This window comes from Simochromis diagramma, unplaced genomic scaffold (genome assembly GCF_900408965.1).
Source record: "Simochromis diagramma unplaced genomic scaffold, fSimDia1.1 OVJJ01000445.1, whole genome shotgun sequence".
In the NCBI taxonomy this organism is placed as follows: Eukaryota; Metazoa; Chordata; class Actinopteri; order Cichliformes; family Cichlidae; genus Simochromis; species Simochromis diagramma.
Genome location: NW_024387269.1, coordinates 397,005 through 414,033, shown reverse-complemented (window position 1 = coordinate 414,033; position 17,029 = coordinate 397,005). Strand labels below are relative to the sequence as shown.

General features: G+C 46.6%; 1 protein-coding gene across 1 annotated transcript in view; it reads left to right on the top strand.

Moving 5' to 3' along the window:
• The window catches only part of LOC120715545 (xenotropic and polytropic retrovirus receptor 1 homolog), a 31,508-nt gene extending 18,588 nt beyond the window's left edge, over window positions 1-12,920 (top strand). Inside the window, exons 4-12 of the mRNA XM_040002566.1 lie at window positions 2,998-3,181; window positions 3,529-3,620; window positions 4,476-4,577; window positions 4,673-4,835; window positions 4,910-5,104; window positions 5,234-5,397; window positions 5,599-5,738; window positions 5,884-6,105; window positions 6,950-12,920. Of these exons, the coding sequence (XP_039858500.1) occupies window positions 2,998-3,181; window positions 3,529-3,620; window positions 4,476-4,577; window positions 4,673-4,835; window positions 4,910-5,104; window positions 5,234-5,397; window positions 5,599-5,738; window positions 5,884-6,105; window positions 6,950-7,004 (1,317 nt within the window). The 3' untranslated portion in view covers window positions 7,005-12,920. The remainder of the gene's footprint in view (window positions 1-2,997; window positions 3,182-3,528; window positions 3,621-4,475; window positions 4,578-4,672; window positions 4,836-4,909; window positions 5,105-5,233; window positions 5,398-5,598; window positions 5,739-5,883; window positions 6,106-6,949) is intronic.
• Window positions 12,921-17,029: the final 4,109 nt, after the last annotated feature.

Below are 17,029 nucleotides of genomic sequence, written 5' to 3'. Positions count from 1 at the left end.
CGGCAACGAAAACACGTGAGAGAGAGTTTCATATTTTTTGCTCTCCTTGAACAGAAATAAAAGTGCACAATAATCAATGTTGATGTTAATCAATTAGATGTCCCAGACTCTACTATTAATAATACAGCGGTCCCTCGTTTATCGCGGGAGTTACGTTCTAAAAATAACCCGCGGTAGGTGAAACTTTAGTTTTTACAATGATTACAGATGTTTTAAGACTGTAAAAGCCCTCACTACAAACTTTATACACTTTTCTCAGACAGGCATGAACATTTCACACTTTTCTCTCTTGTTTAAACTCTCAAAGTTCAAACCTTTGTAGAAAAGTAAGTCCAGTGTTATAGAATGAAACCAAAGGAACCAGCAGGTGACGACGTTTCGTCGACGCTGTTGTGTTTGTTGGGGAGAAAACTCACAAACATACAGCACGTCAGAGTCACACTGCTAACCATCGAAGATTTATGTGAATTTGACAAGCTGAACGCATTCTGTGCTGTACAGGAGACACCACACGAGACTGACTGACAATGGTCTACAGCCAATCAGGACGCAGAACACAATGCTCTGTAAAAAAATCTGCGAAACAGCGAGTCTGCGAAAGGTGAACCGCGTCATAGCGAGGGACCGCTGTACAATCATTTCCAGTAGCGCTGCTGATATATGAAATGGTGAGTTTTGAGGTTGTCTTCAAACAAGTGCGTTGAACCAGGAAAGGGTGTTTGAAGGATCAAAAAAGTAAAAAGTAATTAAAGTACTATTTTATATTTATGAAAAAACCTTTATGCAGAAAAAGTAGCAAAGAAACAAAAACATAAGACACGGACACTTTTGGCCACGAACAAGCTGAAGGGATGGTGATTTTGTGTTAAAACACTTCGAACCACGTTTATTTCTCAGCAGCATCAATAGTAACAAAAACATAATTTAGTTTTCGCTGTCAAAGTCGATTTAACTGAAGTCACGTGTTTCCGGCTGCTGTGGAGGTCACAATATGGCTCCCCAGTGGCTGCAGCCAGGTGCTCTTGGAATTGGCTCCGTCGCTGTCATGTAATCGGCCTACAAATGCGGCCTCTGAAGGATGCAGCCCCTGAATTTGGACACAGCTACGATACCGGAGTTGCTTCTTCTTCTTCGGTGTTTAACGGCAGCTGGCATCCTTGTACATGCAGTGCTGCCACCGTCTGTTTCAGTCCGTTACTACACTCTTGAATCCTGCTACTTATTCCTGCGTCTTTCAGGAGCTTACAAAGCTTCAAACGACACGTTGACTGTTAAATTAGTCGTCGACGATTTTGATGGTCGACGAATCGTGGCAGCCCTACCGTGAGCGATACATGATGACCTGTGCTAGCTACAATAAGCAGCTAACTGCCCGTCCCTAAGCAAACTGAAGAGCGTGCTTCAGCACAACCAAACACGTGAGCCGACCAGAGCTTGGATTACCTTGATCACAGTTTTCAAGGTAAACATGTCATTTTTACATTTACACAGAAACAGAAACATGTTTATTCTGTGTAAGCAGTTTAAAATGTGTGAAAGTTCAGACGTGATCGGCTTCACACACCACCTCTGAACTCCATCTGGATGCCTCGCATCGTGAAACACTGGACAGATGTGACATTTCACTCCGTCTGTACCGCTGACTCTCTGTGCGTGGACTAGAGCCTAAAACAGGTCCTCAGGTTTGAAATCATATTTGAATTCACAAAGCAGCACTCGCTTCACTTCTGCTGCTGATTAAAAACTAATAGCACTCAGCCGTATACGCAGGATCAATGGTCCTTTGGCAGCTGTAGCCATGTTTGGTGCAAAGCAGCAGTGGAAGCGGCGACACGGTTTGCTGTTTGGGTTTTCTAACATCACATTTGGGACAGAAATAGGCCCTTCAAGTGGTTGAAGTCGCTTTTGTCAAAATAAGATGAAAGATCAGGAAAGCGCACTGTGCTAGTCACGTTGTTTAGTATTGCTTTAAGTCAAGTTTAAGTATGCAGCGCAGTGACACGACCAGGCCTGTCATTACATGATGGAACACAGGCCTCTGATCACTGGTTTGAAGACTTTCTAAGATGATTTGAGGCCTTAAATTTTGGTCATTTTGTGGCTCCTGCTGCTGTATTTTTGCAAAGACACATAATTAAGCAATAATGTAGGCTGAAGTGTCGTCATATAAAATGACTGGAGGTAAAGAACTGCACTTCCAGTCAGAGTGTGATGCTGTTTGTATCCTGGGCTTTCATGTGTTCAGCTGAATCCAGCTGAAGCTGTGTGCAAACAAACCAAACTACTGCATAAAGACAGACGTGTGCGTTTCCATCACACGCCCATCTTTGCTGGGCAGCAGATGCCTGCACTGCAATACACATGAAACCTGGGCTAACATTAAACTGCAGTCAGACTCAGGCTTCGTGCTTCCCACTGTGGACACCTGAAGGGGCTGCTGGGCTCCCACTCAGTAATGATGTGCGCTGCTTTCTTCAGTCACAAACGAAGACACAAACGCTCAGCAAGCTGCTGCAAACGGGCACAAAGCCATGAGCAGCAACTTGTTTAGTGAACAACACATTTATTGTAAAATCAACACTGACGTTGGTTTAAATATTGCTGCTGATATGTAGGGACATTAGATCAGTTATTAGCAGGAAGTTTCACCCAGATTTGCGACTAAAATCAGACCTGCAATAGAAACGTGTTCAGGAGCAGCGCGTGGAGAAAAAGGCCTGACACAACCCAAACACTGACATCAGCAGGCAGCGACGCCGGCTCGCCGTAACGTGGAGCCGAGTCCTTTTACACGGCGTGAAGTGTCATGGTCTGCGGTGGGTGGCTGGAATTTCCATAAGGCTCCTGAACTTACCTGGATCCGCCCCTGGGCGGGGCCAACTCCTCCAGCTCCTGCACACCTGGAGCCTATTGCAGGCAATCAAGCCAGAGGGATTTAAGCCACACGTTGAAGTTCATTCGCTGCCAGTTCGTCATCAACACATTTGCTGTATTCAGCTTGGCTCACGCTCCACCGCCGGACTCAGGATACCAAGCAATCATTCTGAAAATCTCTCTGTGCCTCACCTGCCTGCCATCACACTCCATCTGAAGCCCCGGATCTCAGGCCAGCCTTTCCACGCCACTCGGCCTCCCCTGGATTCTCATCACCCCCCTCTCAACACTCTGTCCCCTACTGCAAGTAAGAATTGCCACTCTTACAACTGGCCACTTCAGAGCTGCCTCCACCACCTCCCTAACTCCACTATCTTCTCTCCTCAGTGTGACTGTTCCCTGCTCAGCTCCACTCTGCATCTCAGGCCCCGTTCCCTCACCACGTTTCCCAGGCCACGCCACGTCAGACTCCACGTCTTATTGTTTTTTTGTCCTTGCTACGTTTCTTGCACTTAAGCCTAATAAATAATTGTTACATCATCTGCTGTCTCTCACCTGAGTCCTGTTCAGTACAGGCCACTCGGCCCCGTGACAGTGAAGACCAAGAGGCGGAGCCGTCCCTGAGACGGTGAGCTGTTTCGATCCTGTGATCAGTCCCTCACCAACAAACCAAGTGTGACCCGTTCCTGATCCATGTTCACACCAGAGATGGCGCCATACCACTTTTCTATGCCCGATACGACATCGTACATTTGGATATCTGCTGATACAGATATGAATCCGATATGGTCCATTTTGTAATCAATAAAACTGTTTATAGCTTCCTGCAAGTTCATGCTCAAAGTTAAACACACTGCAGCCAAAGGATTTCACAGTTCAGTGATGCTGATCTTTGTATTTAAACCTTTAGCTCAACTTTCAATCTAAGTGCTTCAAGTAATATTCAAAAGTAAATTAAAATGCAATTTAATGCAGATTTCAGAAACTCTGTTCTGGGAAAAAGGAGTGCAAAGTAATGTTCGTATTCAACAACTTAAAAAACAACAGGTTGCACAGTGGAGCACTTACAGCTGCACATACACATCCAGAGTGGATCAGGATGGATGTCGGAGCCGTTACCATCATGTTTAACCTCAGACTCAAGTTTCTGTCATTTCTAAACTTAACACAAGGATGAAAAAGGTGTTTTTCATGTTTTGGGGTTTTGTTCAGCCTGTAACAGTTTTTTCCAAAGTAAAACGTGAGTGTGTCCATCGTTCGGTCACAGACGTCCCAGCTCCATATACCGGCTCTGAGGCTGAACGTGGGAGTGCTCCTCAAACATTCACAGAGGAACTTGCTTTGTGTCTCTGGGATAGCTTTCTCCGAGATGCCGGTTTGGCAGCACGTAGCGCGGCTCCAGATGCTTTCAGTGTGAACGCCAGCCCGCCGACAGGTCCCGCACGCAACAGCCGCTCTGTCACGTGACGCGTACTGCTCCGACGCGCTGAGGTCACGAGCCGGGTTACGCCCTGTCGCAGGTTTTGTGAGGTGCTTTTGTGATATTTGATGGATCGGGTTACATTTCTCATTTCTCCTCGATATCAGATCCAGTACTTTAGGTCAGGATCCCTCTGGCTCTCTATGGGCTCTTCTTCCTTTTCCTCATCAACCCCTTCAAGACCTGTTACTACAAGTCACGCTTCTGGCTGCTCAAACTTCTGGTAATGGCCCTGACCAGAGCCTTTACATCATACTTTTTTGTGTGGTTAAGCTTTTATTCTGAAGAGGGCTCTTCCTGTGACGTCTTCCTCCGCAGTTTCGAGTGGTGACGGCTCCGTTTCACCGTGTTGGCTTTGCAGACTTCTGGCTGGCTGACCAGCTCAACTCTCTGGTGGTGGTGCTGATGGACCTGGAGTACATGATCTGTTTCTACAGCTTTGAGCTGGACTGGACCAAACACAACGGGCTCATCAGCAGAGGTGAGGCTCCGAGATGCTCGCTGTTCACGCGCACGTGTTGGAGCAAACCAGTGGCTAAATGTCGTCCTCTTCAGGTAACGATGTGTGCAACTCGTACTCGTATGGCGTTCGGGCGGTGATCAAGTGTCTTCCTGCGTGGTTCCGATTCGTCCAGTGTCTGCGCCGTTACCGTGACACCAAGCGGGCCTTCCCTCATCTGGTTAATGCTGGCAAATATTCCACCACCTTCTTCGCTGTTACCTTCTCCGCCCTCTACAGCACACACAAAGGTAGGCTAACAGATGCCGTGTTATAAGGCAATGCCATCCTGAGCTCATTCTCTCCTCTGTGTTGTTATTATGGGATGGAGCTCTAATGGCAGGCTGTAACTGGAGAACACTCTGATGTCCCGCCCACAGACGCAGGCTCGGAGGCCCAGATCTTCTTCTATCTGTATATTGGCTGTTTGGCGGTGAGCTCGTGTTACACTCTGGTCTGGGATCTGAAGATGGACTGGGGACTGTTTGACCGCAACGCGGGAGAGAACACCTTCCTGAGAGAGGAGATAGTCTATCCACACAAGGTATTACACCACACAAAGAAGCTGCAGCTCCTCCTGTGGCCACTTTACAAAAGTCGGTGTCCAAATGTCAGGACTTCAGGCTGAACTAAGCAGGCTTGCTGCTTCTAACCCTCTCATCCACAAATCAACAGCAGCACATGTTGTTATGTAGTCACACAGCATGAATGTGAAGCGCGTGCTCTGTTGTGCGTCCTCCTGCAGGCCTATTACTACAGCGCCATAGTAGAGGACGTGCTGTTACGCTTCGGGTGGATCTTAACGGTCACCGTCACCACGCTCGTCACGTTTGACGGCATCTCTGACATCTTTGCTACAGTCCTGGCCCCGCTGGAGGTCTTTCGGTACACCAAGTCTTTTTTCTTTATTCATCCCTTTGGTTTTTCTCATAGTTCATTCCTAACTTTGTGTCTTGTATCTGCAGGGCCTAGATCAGGAAGTGATAAAGTAACAGAAACTCAGTAACGGGTTAATGTGTGATCCTTGTAGGCGCTTTGTGTGGAACTTCTTCCGCTTGGAGAACGAACATCTGAACAACTGTGGTGAATTCAGAGCCGTCAGAGACATCAGCGTGGCTCCGCTCAACGCCGACGACCAGACCCTCCTGGAACAGATGATGGACCAGGAGGATGGCGTGAGAAACCGACAGGGCAAGAAGAGCTGGAAGAGGAGCTACAGTATGAGCCTGCGCAGGCCACGTCTGGCCTCGCAGTAAGTCTTTTCCCCGTCTGTCTGTCCTGCTGAGTGCAGGCGTGGGCCCCTCAGTCACGGCAGAGGAGACGCATGTTTCATCAGCGTGCACAGAAGGCCGTCGATCCCACGTACAACAACGTAGCTTCATGCAAAACAGAGAAACTGCAACGTCATTTATTATAGATACAGTCAGCGCAGTGATATCTGGGGGGGTTAGCTCATGGTCCTGCAAAGGTTAGCTATCTCAGGTAGTTGTTTACTTGCATAGCAATCTGTTTCATGGTAAAACCACAGCCTGATAACCTGTGAAGACCTCTGGTTATTATGTTCACACGTAAACCGCTGACTCAGAAAACAGATGATTGGATGTTTAAAGGTAAAATCTTGTGTTTGTCTCAGGTTTAAAGCATTCAGTCATTCTGTGATTGCAGAGAAACATCACAGACACATGTGGCAGCGCCTCAGTGTGCAGAGGCACCGCCACATGTGTCTCAGTTAAAGTGAGAACTGAGTGATGCTGGTGATCCACGGGCCTCCTGCAGCCTGATTGTATAGACAGTATGTTTGATGCCACCTAATTTACACAGTGTCACCATTTAACAGTGTAGATCCCAGTGCATACATATCCAGTATAAACATATTAAACAAGGAAGATGTGAAAGCAGTGTTGAAGTTGTGTGTCACACGGCTGCGTGTTCAAAGGGCCGTGGCCCCAACACGCGTGTTCGCACAGCCGTGGCTCCGGCACGCGTGTCGCAGCCACGGCTGTGCGAACACGCGTGAGACAGACGACATTAGCTCAGTGATCAGTCGTGGACTTGAGTTCCCACTTTAAGAGCTTCCTTCCTGTTTCTCCTTTTAGGTCCAAGACTCGTGACACCAAGGTTCTGATAGAGGACACGGATGATGACTCCTGACATCAGGCCACGCCCCTCGCCTGGGTCCAGAATTTATTCAAAGGAGGAAACTCCACCTCCTAACTGAGGATTTACCCAGAGAGTGGGCGTTGAGCTCCCAACCAGGGATGAGTTTGAAGCTCGTACCTACGTCATCTTGTTTTTCTCTGCTTGGGTTCAGGACTGCTCGGACGGATGAACTCTGACCTCTTAAACAAACAACCCAGCTACGTGTCCAACCTGCTGTCAACACTCCCCGATGGTGGGCTTATCACTTAAACTCTACTTTACCCAGGCAGCCTCCCAGAGGTGGATTCTTAAACTACACCCACTCCTCCACCGCTGCTCGGGCTCTTCTCGAAGCCTCAGCATAGCATGAGTGAAACACCAGTGACATTTTCCATTTCCCAGTGCCGTCTCAGTGCCACACCACTCCCATACAGGGAGAGGCCAACAATTTAAGCCTGTTGCTGTCCTTTGGCCATCAGCATCCCCCGCTCCCAGCATCCAGGAAACGACTGGGCAGAGGCCTGTAGTAGATTATGTAGTAGCTGCAGAAATTAGGAACCACCCTGTACTTTGCCCCTCGGAAGGAAAACAAAAACACAACAGGGGTTAAAACGAGTCCTCCTCCTCCTCAGCAGACGATGCTGATGGACATCTGGTAACTGTGGCTTCCCCGTGCTGTTCAGCTTGATCACTCAGTCATCACAGAGCTGCCTACCTGCACCTTACATGCTTTAGAAACATGCACTTTGTAGGAGCGTGAGATGGAGGCCCATCATCTCTCGACACACGGACGGTGATTTTAGTGTTTCATCGTTGTTGGACGTGCAACGCTCAGCCATTATTCACTATAAGGAGACAGAAACGTGGCTTTTTCTTTGTACCTGTTGTTGTAAATGTACCACGGACCAAAGTTCAGTGTGTGTGGAAATATTTAGTGAGTGCCACACAGAAAACACACTGTGTAGTGCTGCCGGCTGTTCGGCTGTGGAGCTAAGAAGGACTTTTGCTTTTGAAGGATGATGAACGACCGTCATCCTGTTGTAGTTCCCACTCACCCGCCCCGGGAAATGGTTTGAATGTACATCACATTATTCGTATAGGTGTAGATCTGCCACCTCGTCGGGTTTGAACAAACTTGTGTTGTCCCCTGAAATCGTGATTTGAAAACCTGAAGACTGTTTGAGTAGAAACAGTTGGTTTGTGCAACATGTCGTCTTTGGGCTGGTTCACTGAAATATGAGGGTGGAGACGAAGGCAGAGGTCACCTGTCTGTCATCAGTGTCTGTCTGTCAGCAGGTGGTGTACTGAAACCTGATTGGCTACGTGTATGCTAACTTGGGCGTGACTGGGCTGAAGCTTGACAGCAAGAAATGCCGCTCTGAAACAAAGTGTGTGCAGCACGAAGCTGTGAGTCTTAAGAAGAAACGGTCTTAGTTGTTGCCTCTTTGACCTTCCTGCAGCAGGGGAGTGATTCCTGGTTTGTGCGCCATCATCAACAGGTCGCACACATCGGTCTGTTTTCACTGCTCGTTTCTGCCTGATGATGTTTCTTAGAGACGGGACAACACTGGAGGAAAGGCTTTCCTAAACGTTGCTCGATGATCGGTTGCTCTTCACGTTCCAAAAGTCGTCAGCTCCCTTTTGCTTCGTGCTTGGATGAGATCGCGTCTGACGACAGCTTCTACAAAGTGTTGCTGTCTGTGTTTTCATGAGGCGGCGGTTCGTTTTATGTACTTAGTTTTAATGTTGTGTGGATGCATTTGGAAGTCCTGGCGTGTGATGGCCTAAGACTTGTGTGCACTTTTTTACTTTTCTCTGCGGAGCCTCGTTGTGATATTTCTGTTCTGCTGTATTTGCCTCCGTACAGACTGAGGCTCTTTCAATCCTCACAATGCATCCAAATACATGTTTGCGTCTTAATGTTTTACATTTGGGAAGTTCTGATTTGGATCCTCAGTTTATTTCTCAGCTGAAATAAGAAGCACGTTAGCGTTAGGCTATCGTTGGATAACAACATTCCCATAGTTTCTGTTTTTTCCTTATTATTGAGCTAAAATAAAGACAAATAGATTCCATAGTATATAAAAGTTTGTACGTCTGATGCTAATTATCATTTATGATCACGATCACACGCTGTCTGAAATTTGTCCACCACATTAAACATGATTCCACTTCCAGTCACCAGATTAAAAAACAGAGCGTGCTCCCTAATTGGTCGGTGAGTGCTTCCTGTTAGCTGTCATGTTGCTACGTGACTTCCCTGTGATTGCCAGGGTTGCTCGCAGTTTGCCTGGAATATGCTGACTTAGCAGTTTTCTAATTACCTCCGAGCTGTGGGAAGTGTGTCCCGTCTGGAATTGGAGAACTTTTTCCTTCAAAGTAAAAGCTGCGCCTCAACACATTTAAGGTGCAGCTATTACTCTGAAGGTGAACGTTGTGTTTCCAGTCGCACTTTTCACATTATCAGTTCTGCAGGGGGCGTGGTCAACAGGTGTGTGCAGACACGTCAGCATCTTCCATGCAAACTGCAGACTAACAAGCACTACATACCTGTGACCAGTTTCACCAACCAGCTGCTGGTGACCTGATGGTCATCTGACCCGACCGTGCCGTGAGGCTGACGGGCTGTCACCACATGGTCACTTTTTATGAAATGAAACAGTAAAAATGATCTGCAGAGACCATCGCTGTGCTAGCTGTTAGCTTGTGACAGGAGGTGTAATGCTTCAGCCCGACTGACTGATTTTACTGCATCACTTTTAAAATGCCTCCGTGTAGCTGACAGTCCAGGATTGGACCAGGATATGATGCTTCTGTTTCCCAACTAAAACATGGAGCTCTGGCAGGTTTGAGTATGTAACAGTGTTCATACTGGCTCTATAAATGTGGAGTCAAACCGACCTGACGGTGCGTTTCCCTACATCCTGTGTCTGCTTTCAGTTTCAGCGAGCGCTCCGGGAGCTTGTCTGCTCATTCCTCACGCACACATTCATGCACTCTAACATTCCCACAGCGACCCTTTGAAAACCTCGTTTCCTGATACGTTTCCAAGCATTTGCCGACTGTAGCTCGAGCTCAGGGTTCATGTCCGTCACAGACACACTGAGCGTGACAGGGTCGTCCTCGGGTAACCATCAGAGAGCAGCACATGTTCGTCCGACACAGTCGCTCCACCCAAAGACGAGTCAGTCCCGTGTTCGTACTGTTACTTTGTAGCTCCTCAGGTTTCACATTGACACACAGATTAAAATACAGTAAAGCCATCGATGCATTGTGAACAGTGTGTTTCACATTGGCAGGAGAGTGGGAGACGCAATGTGATGAAGATTTTGTACTCAGGATATTGTGAGCACACTTGCACCTTAACATGCTAACTCACGAGCAGCTGCGAAGCCCCCGACTGCGCGCAGCCCCCCATCACCCCGCGTGCCCTTTCCGTCTGTTTGCCTCCTGTTGTGCATCCAAGTCCAGGACCAAATAACATGTTGTGATGCAGAAAGTCTATGTTGGGCTTCTTTTCATGTATTTACATTGAATGCATCAGTTGCTTCATGATTTCAGCTGCAGGCTGACTTGGCTGTAGCTTTATTTTACACTCCGTTTTTATACGCCTGTGAGACTTTAAAAATGTTTGATGTTATGACAGACAGGTGACGCCCTCCACCCTGATGAAGCTGCCCAGCAGTAGAGTGTAGGCCTGGGCCACACTTCACTATGATGTTGGGATTGTCAGAAGCGTGCCACCAAAAGCCAAATCGAATGTTTGATCTAGTTTGTGATTTTTCCCTTTTTTTGTTCACATATTTTAATCCATGTTGAAATTTAAATGTTAATTTTGGTCAAAATGTTTTGGATGACATTATACATTTGATATGTTTCACGGTTCAAATAAAACGTTGTATAGAGACCTGTGTTAATATTTCATACCTCACCAAGTGGGAGAGTCGATAGCCTAGAACGGTGGAATCTGCTGCTTTGGAGAATGTCTGAACCCTCGGTGATTTCCCAGCATTTCACACTGGACAGCTGACTCTGAACAACATGTCAGTAAAAGGAGATCAAAGGTCAAAGACTTGAGATTCTGTTGGTTTTCTCCTGGGCAGGAAAATGAGGTTGTGTCTACACAATATTAGCTGGTCACTCTGTCAGGTATTTTCCATCATCTTGGCCAAGAGCTATGTTGTGTTAGGTGTGTTCTTTGACCATATACTGTACATAACAGAAGCATGTAACCTCTACAGTTAGTGAAGCAACACTTCCCCATTCACCCATTTCCTTATCCTCTTGTCCCACCTGGGGGAGGTCCATAACTGGGCTAAAGGTCATTAGCTTAGCAGCCAGATGTCACATGGACCGAGGGGTGATGCACACTCAGACAGTAGTGACTTATAAGTCACACAGTAAGACATGCCTGGATTTATCTTCCTCCTGGATTCCAATGGAGACCGTGATGAAAAAATGAATCTCGTTTTGTATTCGTCAGTGTGTGAAACTAGCCACTGGGACCATGAACTCATCAGGAAAATGTTTACTGTGGTCACAGATCGAGCCAACTGGGAGCCCTTTAAAGATGGATGTAGCTACAGTGATGTCACCCTTTGCAGCCAGGAGTTTTTCACTTTTCCTGGGCCATTGGTTTGCAAAAAACCTGAGGCGGGGCTGGGGGGTTCTGATTGTCATCAGCCAATGATAACACACTTTGAAACGTAGTATGACCAAGATTTGCAAACTAAACTTTTTTTTTTTATTACATTTGACCCAAAAGCAGTGAATGAGATCACAAACTGGGTATGAAGGTGTGTGCAGAGGTGGAGACCGCCACTTTCCCAGCTCTGGGAGGCTTTTTGCAACCACAGCTATCGCCATCTGGTGGCCTAAAATAGAATGCAAGTTTTTAAGCACTTCTGCTTTAGCTTAATTTTTCTGACACAGATGCCATGCCCAGGTTTTATCTGTCGACAGTAATCCCCCTGTGCTGCCAGCGAAGGATCGAGGTTTGTGTGTTTCAGGTCACACTGTATGTCATCTGGACCCAGCATTAGACCAGCACAGAGGATTCTGTCAAGAGCAACACTTTCAACAGAATTGATTGTGATTGGATGCTAAGTTGTAATACTCCTTGAATTTAAAAGAAACGCATGAAGATTTCTGTAGAGGAAGCAGCACGGCTCGTCACTCCCAGGTGTCTTTTTAGCTGCAGTAACAGGTAAACAGGGTTTTTATGAATGAACTTTTGCAAACTCATTTTCCTGCAGCAGCTCTGAGTTTTCTCTGAGGCATTTATTCTTCAAGCAGCGGGATCTTATTTTTCTCAAAACCTTTCAACAGTTTGGTAACACTCCTATGAGGACGATGTGTGTTCTCCAGTCTGCGTGGAACCCTTACTGGCCGGTTCTGTTAGATCCATTATCATCCTCCAAGAATCTCCACACCAATGGGTCCGCAGCATGGAACATTGCACAGGACAAAGATCGAGGGACATGATTTGTTTTACACATTTGAATGTATTTTTACACCAAAAACTTGCATTTTTTGGTGTGATTGGTTAAAATGTGGAGTGATCTGAGACACTAACCTTCTAAATGTGGCACATGAAGAAGGTTTGCTGAAACTATCTTGGAGACCATATGGATGAAATAAGATTTACACAGGAATAAAGCCCTAATCGGGCTCATCCCCAACTACCAAAACAAGTGTGGGTTTTTGTTTGTTTTTTTACAACTGTAAACACTTTTAATTTGCATTGTGACCCAGAACCATTTGGTTTTACATTATATATGGATGAACATACTCATTAGAAGCATTGTATAATCAAAGACTGATCTGTGAGTGTTGTCTTGTATGTACAGTAGTAGCGTAATGCTACAGGGGCACCTGGTTCACCAACTCCTGTTACACGTTTTTCAGTAAAATGAGCTAAAGCTGTAACTTGTTTCTGACTGCAGATCTTTTTCTTCCTCACATTTCAGTCTCCTTCACCCCTGAGCCTTCCTGGCTGAAACAGAGCCACCACACAGCCACAGACCAAATCTAAGTTTAGATTGTGTCGGCAGGTTAAGATACAGCGAGTTACAGTAATCCAGCTGAGATGTAACCAGGCATTGATGTTAGTTTTCAAGTTATTTTTAGAAATGAGCTACAATGGTTGCAAAGATTTCTGATTTGATTTCTAAAGGCACTATCAACATGAAATTATCACCACATGTCAGTAACAATCCATCCAATCCACACATGCAAAGAAATCAAACCATAGATATCCATAAATTATGTGCAATAATGAGAAATGACACAGGGGACAAGTATTGAACATCCATCCATCTTCACCCGGGACCGGGTCACGGGGCCAGCAGCCTAAGCAGAGAAGCCCAGACCTCCCTCTCCCCAGATCAAATGGCCCGTCGCAATGGGCCAGACAGCCCATACTCCCGCAGCACCTCCCACAGGCACACCGAGGGACACGGTCGAATGCCTTCTCCAAGTCCACAAACACATGTAGACTGGTTGGGCAAACTCCCATGCACCCTCAAGTATCCTCGAGAGGATAAAGAGCTGGTCCAGTGTTCCACGACCAGGACAAAAACCGCATTGTTCCTTCTGTATCTGAGGTTTGACTAACGGACGAACTCTCCTTTCCAGCACTCTGGCACAAACTTTCCCAGGGAGGCTGAGGTGTGTGATCCCCCTATACTTGGAACACCCCCTCGGTCACCTTTTTTAAAGATGGGAACCACCACCCCGGTCTGCCAATCCAGAGGTTCAATTCAATTCAATTTTTTTTATATAGCGCCAAATCACAACATAAGTCGCCTCAAGGCGCTTCATAGATACAGAGAAAACCCAACAATCATATGACCCCCTATGAGCAAGCACTTTGGCGACAGTGGGAAGGAAAAACTCCCTTTTAACAGGAAGAAACCTCCGGCAGAACCAGGCTCAGGGAGGGGCGGGGCCATCTGCCGCGACCAGTTGGGGTCGCAGCAGATGGCCGCACACAACATTGTAGAGGCGTGCCAACAAGCCCGATAAGACTCCTTCTTCAGCCTGGTGACTCCCTGACCTCTGGTGTCCACCATTTGGTTCAGGGATTACCACCATGACAGGCACCAACCACCTTGCAGCCGCAGCTCAGTGCAGCGGCTTCAGCAATGGAGATGCTGAATATGGTCCATTCGGACTCATTGTCCGTCTCCCTGCTGTTGAATCTCTGCCGGAGGTGTGCGTTGAAGATCTCATGGACTGGGGCCTCTGCCAGGCGTTTCCAGTGCACCCTCATTACACGTTTAGGTGCCAGGTCTTTCCAGCATCCTCCCCCGCCACCTGATCCAACTCACCACCAGGTGGTGATCAGTTGACAGCTCAGCCCTCTGTTTACCCGAGTGTCCAGAACATATGGCCGCAGGTCCGGTGATACGATTACAAAATCGATCATCAACATGTGGCCTAGAGCGTCCTGGTTTCATGTGCACTTATGGACGCTCTTATGTTCGAACAAGGTGTTCGTTATGGCCAAACTGTTGTTTGCACAGAAGTCCAACAACAAAACACAGCTTGGGTTCAGATCTGGGAGGCCTTTCCTCCCAATCACGCCCCTCCAGTTCTCACTGTCATTGCCCACATGGTAAATGGTAAATGGCCTGTATTTATATAGCGCTTTACTAGTCCCTAAGGACCCCAAAGCGCTTTACATATCCAGTCATCCACCCATTCACACACACATTCACACACATGAGCACTGAAGTCTCACAGTTGGACAACAGAGTCCCCAGGTGGAGCACCTTCCAGCACCTCGCCCAGGGACTCCAAGAAGTCTGGGTACTCTGAGGTGCCACTCGGCGCATAAGCGCAAATGACAGTAAGAACCCGTTCCCCAACCCGAGCACTGAGGTGAGCCCGACATTTTCTAGCCGGTACCTCTCAACCTCAAGCACTAACTCAGGCTCCTTCCCCAAAAGTGAGGTGAAATTTCATGTGTCTTGGTAGCCGGGGTTTGGTCTGCCAGGGTCTCTGTTCCTGGCTGCTGCTCGGCACACAATGCACCCAACCACTATAGCGCCTCCTGTGGGTGCTGGGCCTGCAGGAGACCCATGTCCCCTTTTTCGTGCTATTCCTCCATGGACTAAGGTCCGGCCCCCAGACGCTTGCCCTGGGGGACTCTCCCCAGGCCTGGCTCATGGGCGGGGCCCTGGTAACCCTACCCTGGGCAGGGTGAACTGTTCCCTTGGTGTCCTACTCATAGGGGTCTTCTGAATCGCTCTTTGTCTGGTCCCTCACTAGGACCAATTTGCCATTGCTCCCAGACGACATAGCCCTGGGTAGCGATTCATGGAGGGAATGAACATGTTTACTGAAATTGATTCAGTACGTCGTACAAAAGCGTTTGTTGGCTTCAATACGCCTGCTGTATGCAGAAACTAGTCACAGTGACAGGTGTGATTTTACCCGTGCTTCCACACAGTCCAGAAGGTTCCGGGTCATTCTAGCAGCTTTGGTTTGTTTCTCTGAAACTAACCGAGTTTGTTGGCTGTGTTTGGCATCACTGTCCCCTCGTTTCATCTTCATCATCCTGGTAGGTGGCAGCAGGTTTTTATCAAGACTCTCAGGACATTTTTCCACTCATCTTTAATTATCTGAATCACAGTGCTGTATGCTGAAAAACAGCCCCACGTCACGATGTTCCCACCTGTTGGTTTGGTGTTTTTGGGGTGATGTGCACTGCTTTTCACCTCCAAACATGGGGTGTATTCTGGCATCCAAAGAGTTCAGTTTTGGTCTCATGTGACCAGACTCTACTCTCCCAGTGTTTCACTGGCTTGTCTAAATGTTGTTCAGCAAACTTTAAATGTACTTGCCTGTGATTTGGGATTTTCATGTGTGGATTGGATGGGTTGTTACCGACACGTGGTGAAAATTTCACATCAATAGCACCTTTGGAAATAGATTTGCTTCGAAAGTTGGTGACTTGTTCAAAACTCATTTTACCTGCTGTATTGATAGTTCATGTTACAGGATTTATAAAGAACAATAAAGAACTGAGCACTGAGAAACTCCATGTCAACTGGACAGTGGATGAAGTGCAAATGCCCCCGACAGTTTCAGGCTGTAATGATATGTCCACCCAATACTTAGACATCCAGGGTAAAAACACATGGGCAGCTATAGCAAAGCTAAAGGAGATGATCAAAATAGCTCCATCACTGAATATCATGAGTGTGTTCTTTTCTAATGTGGGGGAAAGATAATGACAGAATGAGAAATACTTTTGATATAGCAGTCAAAATTATTATGAAATACTACTACCAATGATTACAGTAATAGTAGTAATAATAATCACAAGCTGTTCCCCTGTATTTAGTTTAATCAGTGACCCTGCCAGAGCTAGCTAGCACGTCTAAACAAATAAAGATAGCGGTCAAAGACAAACGTCCAAACTACTGAATACGAATTCAATAAGGTGTATATACACAGATATATACAGGGAGTGCAGAATTATTAGGCAAGTTGTATTTTTGAGGAATAATGTTATTATTGAACAACAACCATGTTCTCAATGAACCCAAAAAACTCATTAATATCAAAGCTGAATGTTTTTGGAAGTAGTTTTTAGTTTTAGCTATTTTAGGGGGATATCTGTGTGTGCAGGTGACTATTACTGTGCATAATTATTAGGCAACTTAACAAAAAACAAATATATACCCATTTCAATCATTTATTTTTACCAGTGACACCAATATAACATCTCCACATTCACAAATATACATTTCTGACATTCAAAAACAAAACAAAAACAAATCAGCGACCAATATAGCCACCTTTCTTTGCAAGGACACTCAAAAGCCTGCCATCCATGGATTCTGTCAGTGTTTTGATCTGTTCACCATCAACATTGCGTGCAGCAGCAACCACAGCCTCCCAGACACTGTTCAGAGAGGTGTACTGTTTTCCCTCCTTGTAAATCTCACATTTGATGATGGACCACAGGTTCTCAATGGGGTTCAGATCAGGTGAACAAGGAGGCCATGTCATTAGTTTTTCTTCTT